This window comes from Periplaneta americana, chromosome 7 (genome assembly GCF_040183065.1).
Source record: "Periplaneta americana isolate PAMFEO1 chromosome 7, P.americana_PAMFEO1_priV1, whole genome shotgun sequence".
Classification (NCBI taxonomy): Eukaryota; Metazoa; Arthropoda; class Insecta; order Blattodea; family Blattidae; genus Periplaneta; species Periplaneta americana.
Window position 1 is genome coordinate 144,905,867 of NC_091123.1, and position 23,619 is coordinate 144,929,485.

Consider the following 23,619-nt stretch of genomic DNA (forward strand, 5'->3'; position numbering starts at 1 on the left):
ATTCTGTTTCATGTTAAACATTTCCTGTTACTCGTCAAGTAGGTCTAACCTCATTACCAGGGAACGGATTTATATGGACTAAAAATATATGAAATATGTAAATATATATGTAGTTATTTTTACCAAAATATGGAATTAAATATGGATTTTTACCAAAATATGGAATTAAATATGGACTTAAAATTATAAAAAAATGACTATGTACGTTAAATATTGGTACATTTTAATCAAACTAAACAAAAAATATAATGGACGTACCTTATCTTCCAATGTAGTTTCAACAAAACACAATTTTTATTGTCTGTTACCATAACAATAGGTTACAAACATTTCTTTCAAGTGCTGAAAAGTGAATCTTCTTCTATTGTCTCTGAGGATAGATTTATACTGACTAAAAGAGCGTTCGACGTCACAAGAAGTAACTGGTACATAATTCAATTTCACAATGTCTGCTGGGGATAAGTCCAAGTTAATCTTCACTGTTGATTCACCACTCATCACAGCAACAACCTTTTGTAGTTCTTCATATCCAGGGTTTTTTGAAAGTACAGTGTCCACCTTAGCTCTTACTGCATCTGCAACTTTACCTCTACCACGATTCAGTTGTTCCACAGTACTATTTATAATTTCAAAACTTTCAGATAGTGAAAGGTGCCTATTTTGGAGACTTTTGAGCGTTTTTATGATGCATGAAAATGTATGCTGAATGTGAGCTAAGTCATTCTTCACACTTATGTCACAGGTAACTGTTTTCGCAGTATCAATTGAGACTGCATCTTCAGAGTCCAATGCAAGGAGAACATTGTTAATAGAGTCTATATGTTCGGCATAATATTCAACTGCTTCTAGCCATGTACCCCATCTAGTTAAAATTGGCTTTGGTGGCAATGGAATTTCAGGGTACATTTCTTTCAACACGTTAACTCTACTGGGAGCTTTGAGAAATACTTTTTTCACTGATGAAATCAACAAATCTACTTTAGGGAAATTGTCTCTGACCACTTCTGCCACACGATGAAATGCATGCGCCACACAAGTAAAATGAGTCAATTTAGGATATACAACAGATAATGCTTGTCCAGCTTTGACCGTATAAGGGGCAGCATCGCTAATAAAGAATAACACATTATCGTACATAATACCCTTTGGCCACAGGATACCCATAGCTTCGTTGAACAGTTTAACTATAGTTTTGTTATTGCACTTTTCTAGAACATCACAATGTAAAAGAATTCGTTCAGAATATTGTTCACTTAACAAACCGATAACTACATTACCAACAAGTCTACCTTCTTTGTCGGGAGTCTCATCAATGGAAACCCAAATTGAACTATCTTTAATTTCATCTCTTATCTTCTGTATTGTCTCATCGTAGATGGATGGAGCATACGTCTTCCTAAGTGTTGACTCATCCGGGATTGTATGTTGAGTATATTTTTCAAGGAATTCCCTGAAGACCTTATTCTTTAGTTTGTAGAGAGGAATATCAGCAGAGATGAGAGAACGGCACAGGTCGATGTTAAACTCAGATCTTACATTCGATGTTGTTGGTTGTGTTAAAAACAATTGTCTCTGCTTGGAATTTAGTTGTTTGTTGGCCTGATGTTTACTAGTTGTAATGTGTTGTTGCACCAGGAACTTTTGTGTAGATGATACTGCACACTGACACAAATTACAAAATAATATTTTATTGTCAGTTGATAAACCATCTTCTTTAAATTCTGAAATGTAACTTGTTAGTTTTGATTTTAAATTGACTGAATGACGTACTTTTGGCATATTTACCGTCTTTATAGTATGATTTACAAAACTGAACCTATGTGTACTCTGACTGGCATTTAACTGTTGAGCTGCACAACTGAAGTCTGTTAAAAATTTTAAATTAAATTAATACAGTTTTGTAACTTACTTTCCCATTGTTGATAGGACTGCTAATTTTCAAATAACTCTGATGTTAAAGGGATTACTGAACATGTGTTTAAATCTCTATTGTTGAAATGTATTTTTAAAAGTTAATGGAATTTTGTTTTGTTTTATTGTTAAACCTAATATAATATGGACTGTTTTATATGAAATATGGAAAATATATGGAAATTAACGAAAATATGTACTAAACTCTAAAATATGGAAAAATATGGAAAATAAAAGTAGGATTTTTCAACCCTACACATTGTGAAACATAAAGATAATGCAAAATATAAATTATATTAGCTTTATAAGTAAATATGTATTTACATATAAATCCTTTCCCTGCTCATTACTATGCATTTGCTTAGGAAACATTTACTTTATAATTAGGCCTACTATAATTAAAACTCACTTAACTTATTATATACATTTCAGACTATTTGTTTATCTCCGTTTTTGAGAGGGTTTCCACTCTTATGTTCAATAACCAAACACACCGAGAATGCAGAAGCCATACTTCAGTACCACGTGCTTACGTGAACAACTACGAGCTCAAGTGACGCCAGCTTGTTACAAGAACAGACTACTTCGGTATTACTGTTTGTATTCATCCGCGTTCATAGTATTTAACAAAATATGAAAGTAGCTTTTCTTTTACACAGCGTTTTACATATGAGTAAAGTTATATGTTTCATCGTATTTAACAACTAGAATTCAATTTTTTATTTTCAAATAATACAAGATTATGGTTTCCAAATACGAACTATATTCTCCTGAGTCATGTGAGTGTTTCGACTGGGAGCCAATCACGGGTATGACAACAACCTGCTTATGTTTACATTAGGATTTTTCTTACAGCGAAAACAGTATATATTCAAAGTTCTATATAACCTATAAACTATTTCTTATTAAGAGACAAAGAATTATACGAAGTTACTTCCTAGGCACATTCTCTAAAAGATTCAGTGATTAACTTTGAGTGGGTCTCCGTGCTATAACTAATCACTGCGCTCGTTGACAGGCATGTTCCTGGTCAACTACGACAGCCACAACTGGCGGCTGCTGTCCCGCGCTCTCAGTTCTTCGGGGAAGAAGTTCCCGGCATCCGTACGCAGGAAGCTCTTGCAGGACGCTTTGCTGTTGGCTTCTGTCGGACAGCTCCAGCACCGCACAGCTCTCGACATGACGCTGTTCCTGTTCAATGAAACAGATTTCACAGTGTGGGCAATCTTCGTGGCTTTCCTCGTCGGAGACTGTAACAGGCCCTTCTACGGAACCCCCATCGAGGACAAGTTCAATGTAAGTTTCTATTCTATTTCGTAGGGTCAATGCCTAGTCTTCAGATTTCACTGACACGACACTAGGGACTGAAATTATTTACTATGCACCAAAATAAGAAGATGCAATTTTCATTTTCACAAGTAAATTGCTCATGAAAGAGATTTTCAGCAATCCCGTTGGGGAGACAGGTGAAAATTCATCATTTCTGATCACAAATTACATTTTTCATTTATCTTAGAAAAAAAATAATTTATGCTTTAAAAAATATATTCCCAAAGTTTCAGGTAGTTACGTCGTCATAAATCGGCCATTTTTAAATAGCTGCACTTTAAATACCTCATGCATGAAAACTTAAAAATATAATTTTTCACACTTCATTTTTTTAAATTATATATTAGGCCTACAAAAAATGCTAAACCTTCCACAAATATTGTGCTAGAAGGTTGACTTTTTTTGTGCATGCTCATGAAAGCATGACAATTAATTTTGAGTATCCATTTTGCTCTACTCCTTAAATTATATTGCTCAGAAATTATTAAATTGAGGTATGTACTAAAATAGTTAGAATTTTATAAACCGCATGATGTAAGTTAATACATTTGTAAAATCAAAAGTAATAACAGCACTGAACTGCAAATGCCCAGTTTTACTTAACATACAAAGCTAGATTGAAATAAAAGAGCACACTTGAATGTGAAAATTTGGAAAAGTTTTAGGTTTTTTTTTTTCGTAATTATAGACTACTTTTTCTTCAAATTTAAAAAACAATTCCTGAAATATCCAAACAAGTGGGACTACATTTTTCCTAGTTGTTTTCCATATAGAAAAGAAGAGGAAAATTAATTTTCACATTTTTAGCTTCCATATTTTCTAAAATTCAATTTTCACCTGCCTCCCCCCTTAAAACGTGAAACAGTTGTCCGAGTCCGTAACTGAGAGTGTCCGTAAATAAGATTTGATTTTATCATTATTTCTATAGCTATGATTACAGTTGGAACATAAATCTGTTCGTATTTTAGGAGTGTCCGTATCTTGGAAGTGTCCACGAGGGGAGGTTTTATTGTAGCTATATGTGGACTCCCCCTCATGTAGCTATATAAATGTATTTGTTTAGATTGTTGAGTTTATCGGAGATGACGTAAACATATCCATGGCGAACAGTGTCATTTCCTTTCCACCAAATTGTTTCATTTTTTATTAAGCAATCTTGCTTCATTTATAAACAGTCACGCAATTGAAGTGTATGTATGCAGACCTAATTAAATTCTCACTTATACCGTCATACAGCTCTTCGCATATTGTATTGTTTGTACAGTAAGATTATTCGTTCGTGATTCAGTTTTTCTATCTGTTATCGGGTTTAAAGTGTTGCTAGTCCTCAAGCTCCAGCTACGGTCATTCTAATACCTTGCTTGTTTAGCAGGAATTCAGTCAGATCTACATTGAGTAAAAATTTTAATAGATTTGAAACCATAGAGCATTCTATCACCATAGTCAGCTAAGGCGCTTGCCTCCTGATCCGGAGTTGCGCTCGGGCGTGGGTTATTTCCGAGACTTTTCTCAACTGTCATGCGAATGTCAGATAAACTGGGCGAATCCTCGGCTTCATCTTGTCAAATACCATCTCGCTATCACCATCGACGCTAAGTAATCTAGTAGTTGATACAGCGTCGTTAAATAATTAACAAAAAGCACTCTATTTCTATTATTTTCTGCTGCAGGTCTATGTTCGATGCTTACTGACACCCGTGATGGAGCAATCTGTGAATGAATACCACCAAATTGCAAACTATTATGGCAGATATATATTCCGGGGGCATTTGTATGAGAATTTGGAGGCCGCTGGGTTCCAGCCTTTCATCAACTTTACAGAAGAGTATCTGAGGGACTACTTAGCCATGTTTCCATTGAGGGACAATTCCTCGCAGTGAGTAACAACCCAGTCGCTCCATATCTCTCATCGGCCACATCTGAAGTCATAATGTCTAGGCCTACAGTCCTTTAGCGCATTTTCAACATTGTTTCTAACCTTTTACGTAGACGTCTTCTACCTTGTAATATCTCTCTAAAACAATAGGATACCACAGTCTAGTATAAATAGTCACGAAGCTGGGATGATTTTTTGCATTTCTCGCGATAATTGCTAGCCGCTTGGAGCGCTGTGAGTACTAGGAACAATAGACTGTGCCACTGTCATCGTGATCTAATACAGGCCGTAAGGCAGACTATGTGACTCGCTTAACCTGATCACGAAGGGCGGCGTTTCAACCATATAAATTAGTTGGAATGCATAAAGAATAACATATATTTCTCTAAAATGTAGTGTAATTGCATTAATAAAATTTTTAAAACAATGATTAGGAGACACTTCAGACATAAATTCACTTGTGAGTTAAAGTGTAATATTATTTTTGGTGTAAAAATTACGTTGTTCGTATGTGTAATACCTGTCTTTATTTCGATTAAATATTGCGAAATTCTTGTACATTCATTTATGCATGATTCAATAATTTTCAGTTGCACCGCACTGATATTTAGATAAGTTGAAATTATAGGTTATGTTTACTGTACCAGTTGCACCTTTCTGTCTAATTTTAATGGTTCCAATGTCCTGCCATTACATAATGTATGTTATGTCATATGGAAATTATAGGTTATGTTTACTATATTTAAATTATATTCCTATATTCGCAATTATACATTATAATTAAACATAATGTCATGTATGATATCCAGCTCATTCAATTTGTTTGTATTTTAATACAGTACTACAATTGAGTACTGAATTATTGTATTTATCTACTACCTAAGAGACGAAGTAACACAATCGTACGTAGGCCTACACTAATTTCACAGGAGTGGTATGGTAAATTTTCTGTCTACAGTTAAGGAAGGTAGATGTGCTAAATTAAAATCACAATATAAATTATTTTTTATTAAACCTAAAAATAGCTTCAATTCTAAACTTAAAATGTTGATGCGAGCAGATTATGTTAACATGTAAAATTCTCTTCACATTAAAATAACACAGTTTTGTAATTATTTCTGCAACATATTATGCAACAAGAAGTAAACGGAACTTATGGACACATTACACTAAATAAAACTTAGCAATGATACGCAATAAAGTTATAATATAATATTTCACTGAGCTACATACACTGAAATAGAAAACCCGAACATAGGCCCCTACATTACGGCCTAGTCTAGATCGAAAAGGCATTGACTGTGCCGTATTTCGCATTGTTGTGAAAAGTGTGTAAACTGTGAAATGTTCGTTATCGGCTTTAATAACTGTATATGGCTAAAATACAATAATATGGGACAAGGAGACGTTTGTAGCACTATAAATTGTAAGAAAAAGAGGTCAGAGTTATCCTTCTTCCGAAAGATCCAGGAAGGTGAGTTTATAAAATATAATATAAACTTTATGAAAATAATATATAAACCTTATGTATTTCATATTTCAATAGTGGAAGGTGCTAATTTTTTCAAATAACACGATATCGAAAGTACAATACATTTTATCGTCTGCTAGGAAAGGGTCTGTGATGAGGCGATAGTAGTGATCCTGGTGGTTAGCAACTAGGCCTATCTATGGATGCATATTTAGTAAGTATTGAGCTTCGTGACGGTATATACTAGACTGTGGTAATACTATGTCTCTATAGGCCTAGAAGTAAAGTAGAACGTGCGTTCCGTATAATAACAATTTATTTACTGATTTTACTTCTTTAGTTACTTCGATGAAACTATATCGCTCACTATCCCAGTGAGTCGGTGAGGAAGACAAGTGAAACGCAATCTTTTCCCAAATCCCATTGAAAAGGAATCAGGTACACAAAACCCCGCTGCTTCAGTACTGTTAGCAATAGGCCTACTCATGGATTCCATCATCGGAAACATCAAACAAAGAAATACCACGTCCCGGAAGACTGGTACAAGTGCAAACTATGTGGGTCGAACTGTGACCGATACCATTTATTTTGGTGGGGGAAAAAAAAAAAAAAAAAAAAAAAAAAAAAAAAAAAAAAAAAAAGGAACAGCTCATTAACAAACTTCTGCAAAAACTGAACAAAAGAATATGCAGATTGTGCGATATTCCTTCACTCATTATTATTATTATTATTATTATTATTATTATTGCTGACAGAACAACAAAATGGATTTCGAAAAGGTCGCTCATGCTCGGACAACATATTCATTTTAGAACAAATTATCCAAAAAAGATGAGAATTTAATTTTCCAACGTATATGCTTTTCATCGACTACGAGAATGCTTTTGATAAAGTGTCACTAAAGAAATTATGGGAAATAATGTATAAAAGAGGATTTCCAGACCACTTAATAAAAGTAATTCAGAGTCTATACTTCTGAACACAGATAAAAATAAAAACAGACTACGTACATCAGTAATAAACAAATAAAAACTAACCAAGGAGTTAAACAGGGCTGTCCACTGTCCCCTACGCTGTTTAGTATATATATTGACAACGTCATTAGACAATGGCAAGAACAACTAAATACTCATTTTAAAATTGATGACGAAGTCTTGAACACTATACTGTTCGCAGACGATCAAGTAATATTTAGTAACACTGAGGACGAATTACAAGTTGCTGCTCATAAACTGAATGAACTCGCAAGTGAATATAATATGAGTATTTCTGAAAAGGAAACCAAAGCAATGGGTTTCGAAGGTACAAATCATAAAAGATATAAAATAATGATTAATAACAAATTAAAAGAGCAGGTAAATAACTTCAATTATCTAGGATTCAACTATCTTACTGTCAAAAGAACGATACAAACATAAAATTAAATAGATTTTATAACGTGTGGAACAATAAGAAGAACGTTGAAAAATAAAACATTAAAATCCACACAGCTAAAATTTTATAAAAGAATGGCAGTACCAATGCTGACATATGCCTGCGAAAATTGGACACTTAACAGATCAAATAAAAGAAGAATAGAGGTAGCTGAAATGAAGTTCTTAAGTTCAGTAGCATTATTAGACAAGAAATATAACGAAGAGATCAGAACAGAATTAAATATTTTTAACCTGACAGAATGACTTCAAAGTCTAAGATCTAATTGGCTACAGCACATAGAAAGAATGCCACCCTACAGGCTTCCATTGATTTTACTCCACTACCAACTAAAGGTAGAAGGAGTGTTGGGCGTCCGATGACAAGGTGGAGAGACTCGATCTCTTGATCTCTTGATGTGGAAACAGGCCTAAGGCCTAATTCCATGATGTAGAAGAAGAAGATTATTATTATTGTTATTATTATTATTATTATTATTATTATTATTATTATTATTATTATTATTATTATTACTGTTAGCACGTGGTCTATGACATCCAAAAGAAGTGTCTACTGGGATATTACTGGCTTATTTTTTCAAACTTTCTGAGTACCGGTAATCGGTTAGTTTTCAAACATTCTTATGTGAAATGGTTGGTTTTACGATAGCGTGTGATTTTAATAGTCCTAGTCTCGATTCTGTGGTGTATTCATTCATTCATTCATTCATTCATTCATTTATGAAGTTTTCTACTTTAACACACGAACAAAAAAATTACATTAAAAAATAAAATAAGCAAACCCAGTAAAATCGTCTTTTATAAAGAAAAATCTTTGTCATATGTTACAAAAGCTATGGCATAAATTCTCATTAGATCTATTAAAATTCTACATTTCCTTAAATTCCATTCTTCCAAATTATACCCTAAATATCTAAGTTAAATTTCGTTATCTCCTAAAAAAATCTTTATAAGAAAAAAGTACCTTAATGTTTGCGCAGACTGTGCAGAGGCTTTGGTAGTGTTACAACCACGGGATTTTCAAGATTGTTGACTTGGTGTAGGTCCAGAATTGTTTTTGGGTTGCGATGTTAGTCTGTTGTCTTTGATTAATTTTCGTAACAAACAGCGTAATGTTATTACTGTTGGTAGTGTGCTGTTGTAATTTCATGACAATCCTGAGCGTCTGTGATTGGTTGACAGGTAGGTCAATGGGAGAGATGGAAGCTGGTTGAGGAGTTTTATTTGAGTCAATGAGGTAGACAGCTGAGTAGGCGGAGCGGGAGAGTCAGTCGTCAAACCGGTTTGCGCGACTGGCTTCCGTATTTTTTTTCTGTACTTCGTGATTTGCCATGACGATCCGTCGTCAAGTTAAGTCGTGATAACATTTCTCACCAATGGTGAAAGGTTCACTGTCGCTTGCGGTATAGGAAATGTCGAAAGGGTCTAGGGTAGCTGATTGGTCTAGGTTCGGACCGGCGGGGCGAGAGGACAGCTCTTTTAATGGCACTTGGGATTTAATTCGGGGAAGTATGGTCCGTCACAGGAATCTATAGAGTGACTTGGAACATATGGGGGCGGAATGTATCTGTGCCGAAGTGTATTGTGGGCAGCTCCAGGCCGCCAACAGGTAAGATGCTCGTGGTAGAGTTGAGATAGGAATGATCCCCCTCCCTGAAGCGATGGGTAGCTTCGTTCAACCAATGCCTCCCCCCAGAGTGGTCATTGACCCTAGCCCTCCCACATACCACATAGCATCTCGTATTCTCTGCTTAATTTTTGCACGCTTTTATTAAATCTCTCGATATAGTCTATGCCACAGATAAACACTCAAGAATATCGGACCTCCAGAGCAGAGGCACCTATTGTTAAGTTATTATGTATGGCTTGGTTTCAGACTTGTTATATTCTGTCCCGAGTTCATGACGAACGACTCGGCGAACTGGAGGACAGAGCTAGAGGGGCTGCAGGAGCGAATCAGCAAGCTGTCCCCCTCCGAGTCCAAGTTCTGGGAGAAAAGCGTGGCCAACTGTCCAGGATATGCAACACTCATTGAGAGGTAGGCCTACACGATCTGGTCTATATCAGGTTCACGTGTTTGTATAATAAGCTAATGTTACCGTCACTTCTTGTTTTATTTAACGACAGGAAATAATTCTGTCATAAAATAACAGGAAAATGCATCTTAAGATCCATTCGCATTAAACGTAATACAGTAGAACCCCTATTATCCGTGGCAATGAAGGGGGTTGACTGAACAGTTAATCGAAAAAAATCGGATAATCCGTACCATAAAATATTTTCATAAAATAAGTGAATAATGCTGAACTTTCGTCATTTTCTCCGTAGTCTTATGTTTAATACGCTTGGTAGTGAATCAGAAGTTCATTAATTTAAGTTCGGTTGTCAACAACGTGTTTTTAAGGGGTAAGAAAATTCCTTTTAATGGCTGTCAGCAGAAAGATAGGAATAGTACAGGTCTCATGTTGTAGATTTACATACTCTATACGCTTTATCCTTGATTTTTATTAAATCGCGCACAGTTGTAACATCGGTCTCGTATTGTGATGCGAGATTTAGATTTAGATTTTAGATTTTATTTAATAATAACATATACATAAAAACGTTACATTAGAATACACCGAAAGAGCAAAGCTCGTGTTCGGGGACAGTTCCGCTACATAGATAGGCCTATACATACTTTGTAGACAAAATACTTAAGAAAAAAGCTCACATAAAGACGATAATAAAATTAGCAAATAATAATACTAGTAATAACTGAGTGAAAAAGAGACGATGTTGAGATTGATGGATTAATATTAAATTATTATTAGTAGTATAATTAGTGCAGGTCATGTTGATATAGTAATCAAGATAAAATATAAAAATACACTTAGGATAGGAATAAACTTGTTTTACAATACATGGTACATAATATATATACAGGGAAGTCTGTCATATACATTTTTTAATTTTGGATCTGAAAATTTCATTGCTTAAAGTAGTCAATTCTGGATGAAATTTTATTATCGAATTATATAGACGTGTACTATAATTTGTACTGTGTAGTAAAGCAGCAGATGTGAAATATTTAGGTTCAACTAATTTAAGAATTTCATTTCGTCTTGTATTATGAGCGTGTGGCTGAGCTACAAATTTCATTCTATTTTTATGATAGAATTTCATTAAAGAGTATTTATAAATATGGTCAATTCTAAAAACATTCAATTCGGAATGGATCAAATTTGTTGGATAATCCAGTCGCCTTTTCAAACAAATTTTGATTATACGTTTTTGCAACATAATTAGAGGAAAAAGAGCAGTTTTTGTAATGCCTCCCCATCCAGTTATACCATATTGGATAACAGATTCAACTATAGCCAAATAAACCAAACGTAACACATGAGTAGGCAAGTAATGGCGAAGGTTTACAATTTCTCTTTCCCCAAACCATTTAATTATTTGCATTTTGTTCGATACTTAGCACAACACGTTTTCTTTTGATACTCATGGAATACATTACATTTTATATAGAAGTTATAGAGTACGGCAACACGAACAGTAGACCAAAACTGTTTAAGTGTAAATGCTTTAAATGCTTGTAATAATACTCTCTAGAAAAAATACATATAATAATATAATGTACAATAGTATCTACTTCATATGTTTATGTAGCAAAAAAAAAAAAAAAAAAAGGAGTGAGAGAAAGACAGTCGGATAATCCGCCAATTGGTTAATAGGGTGACGGATAATCGGGATTCTACTGTAGTAATACAAGGTGGGTCAAAAGTCGCTTTCCCAATATTCCCATTTTCACTAGATTGGCAACAGGCCATGATTGTTTGGCCAAACACCTGCATAGAATTGGAATATATAAGTCCCCTAACTGCCCATTGTGCAACTCAAACCAAGAAATGCATTCGGAACACCTCAAAATCTGTGCTTCAGTGGCTGACCATGATAATATCTTTGAAAAATATTGGAGTGCAAGAGGTCAAATGACTTTACTGTCAAACGCCTGGCATTGGAAAACAACAAACAACAACAATATTCGTTCTTAGGTTTCACACTTGTACACGTATACTTACAGATGTCATAACTTGAAGAGGCTAAACGAATAGCTGGTGTAATAAGTTTTATCTCTGAACACACTATTTGGGGGGGGGGGGAGAGAACAGACATTTGAGAGTGGAGATCTAATGTTGCAGGATCCTGAACGCAACGCTGGACGAGCTGGAGCCGCTCACAAGATCCATGTGGAGTCGCGCCATCATCCTCATCACAAACGACAGGCATACGCGCAATGAGACCTTCAGATTTTTCGTGCAGCACTTCGATCAGCTGCAGAAAAGGTAAGTCAGTCAACTAAACGACATTTCATACAAGTTGAGAGGATGCGAAGGCATTTCTTTCCCCTTCTACTTGCCCAGAGTCCACCAGTAACAGATCGGTAGCTGTTACCTCTTATACCTGCACCCCCCAAGTTGTACACACAAGCAAATAAAACATTAAATAAAGTACATAAGTGAATATAAAATACAGTGACAAAAGTTTGACAGTTACATGTTTGTGTATATTTTAGTGTCGTTCTTACAATATTTTCAACTAATCATTAAATTGAGGAATGTCAGTATGAATTATGAAGTCAGGGGGGAGTGACACATTGCAGATTGTCCCGTTGTGTATGCTATAGAATAGCAACTAGCGGTGAAGAAAACATTTTTCTTCTGCTGTCAGTAGCTTTTTAATGTGCCAGTTGATATAAACAGTAATAAATTGAAATATTAACACTTTGTGTAGGCTTTGGAAATATAAATTACCCTTAAACATTTTCAATAATAACATTTTGTCACTGTGTTGAAAGTAAATTAGTCGAACGTTAGTAAGATGGACAGTAGCAGCTCCCCCTTCACTGATGGTAGAGAGTGTGAGTAGAGGGGAAAGCCTATCAACCAAACTGAAATGGGGTTTAGTCCCACCTCTGCCTTGTCAAAGCCAGTTTATTAGAAGATTCGCAAGCTCTCATACAATGTCTTCCAAATTATGAAGGATTCCTCTGAAAAATATGTTCGGGTGCACACAACATTGAATTAAAATGTAAATATTCAATTAATTTTAAATACGAATATTCACTGTTTCCTCGTGATACATTTTATGCTTATCCATTCCCTACACTACACTTACACATACACTCACCCTAGTACACGATAAAACTCTTCAGAGATACACATCATGTACAGCGTGGCCCGCCGAAGTGGTGTGCAAATTGAAAATGGGTCACAGTTCTGTCATCTATCCGCAATATGCGAAACCCGAATCACACAAGTGAAGTGGGTGGTTATTAGATACATACATATAGGTTTGTCCTATTCTGAATTACCTATATTCTTTTATACTGCCGATTACATCCAATAATTTGTGTTTGCGCGCTGGGTGAAGTTCCTCAAGATAGTCTCACCTCAATTAGTGCTCACGGTGTTGGTCTATCATGTGCTGCATAAAAACTTTTACTGTTCACAGATACTCTGGAAGGCCGGAAGTATGGCCACATCTAGTGAAAGCTGTCATCAGCAAGATTAGAACCGAGGAGGGTCTGGCTGAGGTAACAACTGCATTGAGTGCGTGATAATGTACACAAATTGAATGATTTAAGATTGAGTACATGAATGACAGAATGTGTGAGTCAATGATTGAGTTGACACGCAATGAGAGTAAGTGCCAGTTCTAGTGAGTCAGTAACAGAATACATTGACTAATGAGTTACAGAACTGAATCCGTGAGTTTTGGAAGTAGGTGACAATATATAAGTAAAGGACTAAGTTAGAGTGACAGTGTATGAGTTATTATTGAGTTAGTGAATTAAAAAAAACTAGTGAAAAAAATTATGGTTTATTTAACGACGCTTGCAACTGTCGAGATTATGTCAGCGTTGCCGGTGTGCCGGAATTTAGTCCCGCAGGAGTTCTTTTATATGCCAGTAAAACTACTGGCATGAGACTGTCGCATTTAAGCACACTTAAATGCCATCGACCTGAGCCGGGATCGAACCCGCAACCTCGGGCACAGAAGGCCAGCGCTATACCGACTGAGCCACTCATGACGACAACTAGTGAATGTACGAGTCACTCAGACAGAGATATGAATCATTGAGTGGCAGTACGAGTTAATAACTTAGAGAGTTTGTACCTCACAGAATTGAATGAGATTGTGAGCTACTGAGTAAAAGTGCGAGTCAGTAAGTTAAGAGATATGAATGAGTGTATGGATGAGTAACTTAAATAGGTGTGTGAGATTATACAGTATAAGTCATTGAGTGGCAGTGCGAGTCAGTAAGACAGAAACGTGAATGAGTGTAAGAATCAATAACTTAGAGAGCTGTGTAAGATTGTATAAGCCATTGAGTGGCAGTCCGAGTCAGTAAATTAGAGACGTGAATGAGTGTATAGATCTGTATGAGAGATGGGTAAGATCGTATGAGGAGTCAGTAAGCTAGTGACATGAATGATTGTATGGATCAGTAACTTAGAGAGGTGGATGTGCGATTTTATGAGCCATTGAGTGGCAGTGCGAGTCAGTAAGCTAGAGACATGAATGAGTGTATGGATCATTAACTTAGAGAGGTAGGTGAGATTGTATGAGTCAGGAAATTAGAGACATGAATGAGTGTATGGATAATTAATTTAGAGAGGTAGGTGAGATTGTATGAGTCAGTAAGCTAGAGACATGAATGAGTGTATGGATCATTAACTTAGAGGAGTAGGTGAGGTTATATGAGTCAGTAAGTTAGAGACATGAATGAGTGTATGGATCAGTAACTTAGAGAGGTAGGTGAGATTGTATGAGTCAGTAAGCTAGAGACATGAATGAGTGTATGGATCATTAACTTAGAGGAATAGGTGAAGTTATAGGAGTCAGTAAGTTAGAGACATGAATGAGTGTATGGATCAATAACTTAGAGAGGTAGATGAGATTGTATGAGTCAGTAAGCTATAGACATGAATGGATGTTTGGATCAGTAACTTAGAGAGGTAGGTGAGATTGTATGAGTCAATGAGCTAGAGATATGAATGAGTGTATGGATCAGTAACTTAGAGAGGTAGGTGAGATTGTATGAGTCAATGAGCTAGAGACATGAATGAGTGTATGGATCAGTAACTTAGAGGGGTAGGTGAGATTGTATGAGTCAATAAGTTTGAGATATGAATGAGTGTATGGATCAGTAACTTAAGAGAGATAAGCGAGATTGTATGAGTCAGTAAGCTAGAGACATGAATGGGTGTTTGGATCAGTAACTTAGAGAGGTAGGTGAGATTGTATGAGTCAATGAGCTAGAGACATGAATGAGTGTATGGATCAGTAACTTAGAGGGGTAGGTGAGATTGTATGAGTCAATAAGTTTGAGATATGAATGAGTGTATGGATCAGTAACTTAAGAGAGATAAGCGAGATTGTATGAGTCAGTAAGCTAGAGACATGAATGGGTGTTTGGATCAGTAACTTAGAGAGATAGGTGAGATTGTATGAGTCAATGAGCTAGAGATATGAATGAGTGTATGGATCAGTAACTTAGAGAGGTAGGTGAGATTGTATGAGTCAATGAGCTAGAGACATGAATGAGTGTATGGATCAGTAACTTAAGAGAGGTAGGCGAGATTGTATGAGTCAATAAGCTAGAGACATGAATGGGTGTTTGGATCAGTAACTTAGAGAGGTAGGTGAGATTGTATGAGTCAATGAGCTAGAGATATGAATGAGTGTATGGATCAGTAACTTAGAGAGGTAGGTGAGATTGTATGAGTCAATGAGCTAGAGATATGAATGAGTGTATGGATCATTAATTTAGAGAAGTGAGTGGAAGTACGTGAGTCACTGAGGGAAAGTACGAGTCAGTGAGTTAAAAAAGTGAGTATATGAGTCAGTTTAATTCTAGAGATTGAATAGGACAATGAGTGGCAGTGCGAATCATTGAGTTAGAGAAGTGACTAGCCTGTGATTGTATGAGATATTGAGTGAGATTGCGAGTCAGTGACTTAGAGGTGAGCGAATGTATGAGCCGGTGAGCCAGCGTTATGAATGAGTGATTCATTTTGTGCTGCAGTTGCTGGCATTCTACAAGGCCAACAAGAACAAACTGGGGTCCTCACGAGAGAGAGTGCAAACAGCGATCTGGGAGGTGAGGCGAGCAATAGAGTGGAACAGAGATTATCTGGACGAGATCGACGCCTGGTTGAGCGACACCCTGGCAACTTATGGTTGCTATAGCTCACAATAAAAACGCAAGCAAAATTGTGTTACATAAATTGGATATATCAATAAAATATCAAGTTCAAGTCTTTAAATCTCTGGTTAATTATTAGCCTTGTATCACCCACAACAGTATAACCACAGTCTAGTATATACAGTCACGAAGCTTGAGTTGTGAGGGTACTAGGAACAATAGACTGTGCCGGTACTATTTCGCAATGTCTGTAATTTAGCGATCCTAGTGGTTAGCAACTATCTATGGATGCATATTTACTACGTATTGAGCTTCGCGACTGTATATACTAGACTGTGGTATAACATCGATACAGCTCGAGTTTGACTACCAATAAGGGAAGTTCAGAATACAGGTGCAAAGTCGCATGAAAAACTAGAAATGCTGCAAATCCTTTCCAAGGCAGAGACAGCGTCAACTGATGGTGAGGTTTATGCCAATAATGTCTTTTATTGACGTCGTACAAAATGTTGTCCAATATTTTTTTGAGAATATTAACTCCGTACATAAATGAAATTATTGGGATTCATCAGTGAGGTTTTAGGCGTAGTAGATCGACTTTGATCAGATTGTTTGTATTCGACAGATATTGGAGAAAAAATGGGAGTATAAGGGTACAGTAGGCCTACACAGTTATTCATAGATTTCAAAAAGGCATATGACTCGGTTAAGAGAGAAGTTTTATATAATATTCTTATTGGATTTGGTATTCCCAAGAAACTAGTTCGATTAATTAAAATGTGTCTCAGTGAAACTCACAGCAGAGTCCGTATAGGCCAATTTCTATCTGATAGTTTTCCAATTCACTGTGGGCTAAAGCAAGGAGATGCACTATCACCTTTACTTTTTAACTTCGCTCTAGAAATTAGAAAAGTTCAGATAACAGACAGGGTTTGGAATTGAACGGGTTACATCAGCTTCTTGTCTATGCGGATGACGTGAATATGTTAGCAGAAAATTCACAAACGATTAGGGGAAACACGGAAATTTTACTTGAAGCAAGTAAAGCGATAGGTTTGGAAGTAAATCCCGAAAAGACAAAGTATATGATTATGTCTCGTGACCAGAATATTGTACGAAATGGAAACGTAAAAATTGGAGATTTATCCTTCGAAGGGGTGGAAAAATTCAAATATCTTGGAGCAACAGTAACAAATGTAAATGAAACTCGGAAGGAAATTAAACGCAGAATAAATATGGAAAATGTCTGTTATTTGGATCAGTAACTATTCGGTTGAGAAGCTTTTGTCATCTAGTCTGCTGTCAAAAAATATGAAAGTTAGAATTTATAAAACAGTTATATTACCGGTTGTTCTGTATGGTTGTGAAACTTGGACTCTCACTTTGAGAGAGGAACAAACTTCGCAAAACAACATAAACCATCCCACTGATAACCTTATGGCATACATGGGCACAATTTTCGGTTACGTGAGGCACTCGATTTGAAATAGTTTGTTTACTAGGAGAGGAGACTGCAGAGTAGGGTAGGAAATATAAACTGCAGTGACCTGCGTCACTTTATCGTAATCGCTAAGGCGGTCAGTGGCGAATTATTAGGAAAGCGCTTGGTTAACGTGAGAGACTCGAAAACTTTCATTCAATTTGGCAAATTAATTCGGCAGCTTTAATCATAAACCTCTTTACTATTTCTCCATCATCGAATTGATTTAAATCACAGGCGAGAAATTGCGTAACTAGCCAATAATATTCCATCACGTTGTCTACGTTTATTTTCTTGAATATTCTGGCGTTTATCAAGATTACTTAATAGATTTGCACGTTCTCGACCTAAAACAATTTCAGAAAATCATATTTCGTTTTCTACGCACATTTAATTTTTTTTTTTATAAATTTCTTTTGGAAATAATACGTACAAACAACATTTAATTTCTCGTACCTTTTAATGCAGCGTGTTTAAGGTATAATGTCGTATTTAGTGTACTATGCAAATGTTAAGATCATAAATTTTCTTCGGAACAGTACGAAAAATAATATTTAATTTGTCTTACCTTCTAATTCAGAATGTTCTTTATGACATAAGGAGTAATGTCGTTATATATTAAATTTGTTAATGCCTAATAGGATTTTCGAGCATAACACACATCGTATGTTCTCCCCTTCTAAAAAAAAAAAAAAAAAAAAAAAACTTTTCCTCCCATTTCTCATGAAATAATCGTTTTCTAACGCGTACACACTGCTTTGATAATGCCATTATGCCACCACTGATATTGCTTATGAAACTGATATACAACCTGCCCACGCCTAGGAGCTGCGTGAGGGAGGAACGGGGACTGTGAAGGTGATGTCACTCAGAGCGATAAGCTCTGTGAAGGTCAGTGAGGCATTATTTCTCAAGTGAAGCACGATGCCCATCCATGCCTTATGGTAAGTTTAAAACACTGGTTCAATTTTTCACAGCAAAGATATCAACCATCCCACATAACCTTATGGTGAATCTAAAAAAATGGTTTCATTTTTTACAGGAGTATAGGCCTATATTTAGTTTCAGATCATATTCAAAAGCTAAAGCTGATCTGGTCACTCACCAGTAAGTGACGAACATTGTAGCCTACAGACTGTGTCCGCGTTAGTGGAGACGGATCGGAACTTAACTATTCGTGAGTTAGCGCAAGATACAGGATTGGCGCCTCCGACTGTGCTTCATATCCTGAAGGACCGCCTGAAAATGAGGAAAATTGCCTCAAAATGGGTTCCGCATGATTTAACAGACATGCAGAAATGGCAGCGATATGACACTTCTCGTACTCTCTTGCAGCGCTATGAGCGCGAAGGAGAGGTCTTCTTATGGCGTATCATTACAATTGATGAGATCTTGGCCAAATAAGTCCCTGCAACTTCGATCTAATCCCTAAGAAGAAGGACCCACTTCGCGGGATCCGCTTCCGAACAGTTGAAGACGTTTTACAGGCAACCGACCGCTCTATTCGCACCATCAACAGATTAGGCAATGCCAACGGGATCCAACGGCTTCCACATCGCTGGGAACATGTCGTACGCAACGCTGGTGACTACATCGAAGGCTTGTAAAACTTAGAACCATGTAAGTATGCTATGTATCGAGAAAAAAAATAGTTACCAGAACTAAAAAATCAACCTATGTGCTTACGGAGTACTATAAGCAGTAAGTGCTACAAGAAAGTCAAAAGGAGGATAGCAATGGCAAAGAAAGCTTTTAATAGAAAAAGGAGCATCTTCTGCGAACCTCTGGAAAAAAAAAATAAGGAAGAGACTAGTGAAGGGCTTTGTGCGGAGTGTAGCATTGTATGGGGCAGAAACATGGACATTACGACGAAGTGAAGAGAAACGACTAGAAACATTTGAAATGTAGTTATGGAGAAGAATGACGCGTGTGAAATGGACAGACAGAATATGAAATGTAGCTGTGTTGGAAAGAGTGGATGAAGAAATAATAATGATAACAAACTGATCAGAAATAGAAAAAGGAATTAGTTGGGTCACTGGCTGAGAAGACATGCCTATTGAAGGATGCACTGGAAGGAATGGTGAACGGGAGAAGAGTTCGGGGCAGAAGAAGATATCAGATGATAGACGACATTAAGATACAGGCCTATGGATCTAAGAGGAAGGCAGAAGATAGGAAAGATTTGAGAATGCTGGGTTTGCAGTGAAAGACTTGACCTGGGGCAGTACATGTATGTATGTATGTATGTATGTATGTATGTATGTATGTATGTATGTATGTATGTATGTATGTATGTATTTATTTATTTAAGTTAAAAATTTTAGTTATCTCGGTTACCAAATTCCATATGAAGAAGAAAAAGATTTGAATGAGAAAATTATTAAATTCAACAGAGAAATGGGGATAATTAATCAGATATTAAAACAACCTTAGTACAAAAACACACGCGCACCAGAATTTATAAAACATTGGCCAGACCTATACTCTGTTTTGGTAGTGAAGCTTGGATTCGTAATATTGATTCACAAAGATTAACGGCGGCAGAAATGAGATTTATGCGGGATACACGAGAATGGATCACATTAGAAATTTTGACATTATGAAAGAACTGCAGATTGAACCGATTACGGAATACCTACAGAAATACAGACAAAACTGGAGATCACATGTCATCAGAATGCCTCGTTCTAGAATTCCACGCCAAATTTTAAATTACCATCCTGTGGGCAAGAGATCCTTGGGCAGACCGTTCAAGCGTTGGCAAGAGACCGTAACGGGCCACTATGATGTTGATGATGATGATGATGATGATGATGATGATGATGATGATGATGTATGTATGTATGTATTATGTATGTATGTATGTATGTATGTATGTATTATGTATGTATGTATGTATGTATGTATGTATGTATGTATGTATGTATGTATGTATGTATGTACTTATGATCAAATCTAAGTAGTCAGATGGAAACTGTTCCATTTTCTTTAAATGCTGGCAACCCGGAGGCTGTATCTGAGGGATTCACTGGCCAATTTCAATTCAGTTGCGCAATTATAATCTCCCCCAACACGGTATTGCACAGGAAATTCTTTGTGTTCACTTGAATTACTTATACACTTTTTTCTGCTGCAAAGCACAAGACTACAATGGCATTCAACACATAAATCATATAACACAGAAAAAAAGTCTGTTTAGTTAATGACGCATACTGCAAGAGATGTGGTAAAATTGAATATAAACATTCCCTGATGTTTTCGCCAATGCTTCCTATGTCAATGCGCATCCGGGTGACACACGTCCGTCATCAGAGAGTGTTTTGTTTGCTTGGTATTTCACGTTTCACGTCCAACCTCACTCAAATGTGCTCTTCTTTCTGCGGAAGTTATTAAATACAAATAAAGATTAAATCTGTGGTGTTCGGGTAAAGGGGGTATAGCCTAAGTCATTTTTTGTCCAGGTGGAATTTTGTTCCCCAAATGAACACACAAGTTAAATAAATATACAGGTGGGTATGCAAAAATCAAAGAATACTAGCAGTTGATGTATTTTATTTGTGTGTTAGGAGAAAATACACAAATGATTAGGGAAAACACGGAAATTTTACTTGAAGCAAGTAAAGCGATCGGTTTGGAAGTAAATCCCGAAAAGACAAAGTATATGATTATGTCTCGTGACCAGAATATTGTACGAAATGGAAATATAAAAATTGGAGATTTATCCTTCGAAGAGGTGGAAAAATTCAAATATCTTGGAGCAACAGTAACAAATATAAATGACACTCGGGAGGAAATTAAACGCAGAATAAATATGGGAAACGCATGTTATTATTCGGTTGAGAAACTCTTATCATCCAGTCTGCTGTCCAAAAATCTGAAAGTTAGAATTTATAAAACAGTTATATTACCGGTTGTTCTGTATGGTTGTGAAACTTGGACTCTCACTCTGAGAGAGGAACATAGGTTAAGGGTGTTTGAGAATAAGGTGCTGAGGAAAATATTTGGGGCTAAGCGGGATGAAGTTACAGGAGAATGGAGAAAGTTACACAACACAGAACTGCACGCATTGTATTCTTCACCTGACATAATTAGGAACATTAAATCCAGACGTTTGAGATGGGCAGGGCATGTAGCACGTATGGGCGAATCCAGAAATGCATATGGAGTGTTAGTTGGGAGACCGGAGGGAAAAAGACCTTTAGGGAGGCCGAGACGTAGATGGGAGAATAATATTAAAATGGATTTGAGGGAGGTGGGGTATGATGATAGAGAATGGATTAATCTTGCACAGGATAGGGACCGCTGGCGGGCTTATGTGAGGGCGGCAATGAACCTTCGGGTTCCTTAAAAGCCATTTGTAAGTAAGTAAGTAAGTAAGAAAATTATTTATAATAAGGGTTCCAAGTTTAATTTTCATTTATCTCTGAACTCATTTTTATGACTTATCTCCCTTTACCCAAACACCACAGAAATAACATACAAAAATAATTAAAATTACATTAGCCATAGAAGCCATAAGTAAGGCCTAATTGAAAATTTAACTGCGCCGGCTTTTGAAGCTTACTAAAACATTAATGATAGAATAATAATAATAATAATAATAATAATAATAATAATAATAATAATAATAATAATAATAATAATAATATGTTAACTGATATTAGATAAACATGCAGTGAAATACACTGTTAATTCCGTATTATTATTATTATTATTATTATTATTATTATTATTATTATTATTATTATTATTATTATTATTATTATCAGGGGCGAATGCTAGTCACGAAAGTTAGGCTTGCTCTTTTATTCATAGGGGAAGATGGGAGGATATAATAATTCATAATTAATAAAAATAATCACACCCACATAAATAATTTATTTTATAATTATGAAATAATTATGAGTCATGGATCATATTCGCTTATGAGATGTAGAAGTTCGATATAATATAACAAACATGGCCAACAAAACAGTTTATTTAGTTTTTTCGACCCTGCCAACCAATGCACATTGTTGTATTAAGCTGCACTGAACGAGCGCACATATTCTCTATAATGTCTGTCTTCTCTTGAATAGTCCTTCGGGAAAATAGATTTAATAATAAGGTTTCAATTACACACAATTCCGAACTCATTGCAATACTTAAAATTAATGTTTAAGAATTAATAATACATACAGCAGCTAACACATGCATTCCGCTCATACAATTACATTGCATTCGCAAATCACAGCACATTCCCGCTGTCAATACTGCTCTGTATAACGTTAAATAGTCGTTGGTGTAGCTCTCGGACCAGAGCTTCAAACAACACATAACAGAAGCATGTGCGCCTAGAACGGACTAAGAAGGAAGGCACTTGCGCGCGCATCATATTCTCGCTATTTCTACGTCTTTTCTGTAGCTCCAAGAAACGAGTAAGCATTGCGATACTTGCGGTGTGCAACCTGCGGATAGTATTACGCCTATACAGTATTCCAAAAATCAAAATAAATTTTAATGTACGTAACGCCATTTTGAGAAATACACATTCTACGAAAATATTGGGCTTGCGCAGCAAGCATAGCATGTCCTGAGAAATCGCTCCTGATTATTATTATTATTATTATTATTATTATTATTATTATTATTATTATTATTATTATTATTATTATTATTATTTTCGATTGTTAATACTTATGACCGTTACTATTCTATCACAATCGCTGACAGATTTTAACTGAATTGAAAGAAATGTGTGGATCATAGATAACTTAAATAGGCGGTGTTACCAGGCGGATGAGACTGAGAGAAGAGTTTCCGGTAGCAAGACTGTGCAGGCCGTTGTTTCGTTGCCCGATCACCAGAAGCGCTAAACGTTTCAATGAAATTTTCCGATTGGATGCTAGTGGGAAACATCGTTGTATACGAGATATATCT

At 36.1% G+C, this 23,619-nt stretch overlaps 1 protein-coding gene across 1 annotated transcript in view; it reads left to right on the forward strand.

The window, feature by feature from the left end:
- Positions 1–16,324, forward strand: part of LOC138702733 (thyrotropin-releasing hormone-degrading ectoenzyme-like) — a 38,000-nt gene extending 21,676 nt beyond the window's left edge. The window contains exons 8-13 of the mRNA XM_069830038.1: positions 2,930–3,207; positions 4,911–5,116; positions 9,897–10,058; positions 12,208–12,351; positions 13,520–13,601; positions 16,098–16,324. Of these exons, the coding sequence (XP_069686139.1) occupies positions 2,930–3,207; positions 4,911–5,116; positions 9,897–10,058; positions 12,208–12,351; positions 13,520–13,601; positions 16,098–16,271 (1,046 nt within the window). The 3' untranslated portion in view covers positions 16,272–16,324. The remainder of the gene's footprint in view (positions 1–2,929; positions 3,208–4,910; positions 5,117–9,896; positions 10,059–12,207; positions 12,352–13,519; positions 13,602–16,097) is intronic.
- Positions 16,325–23,619: the final 7,295 nt, after the last annotated feature.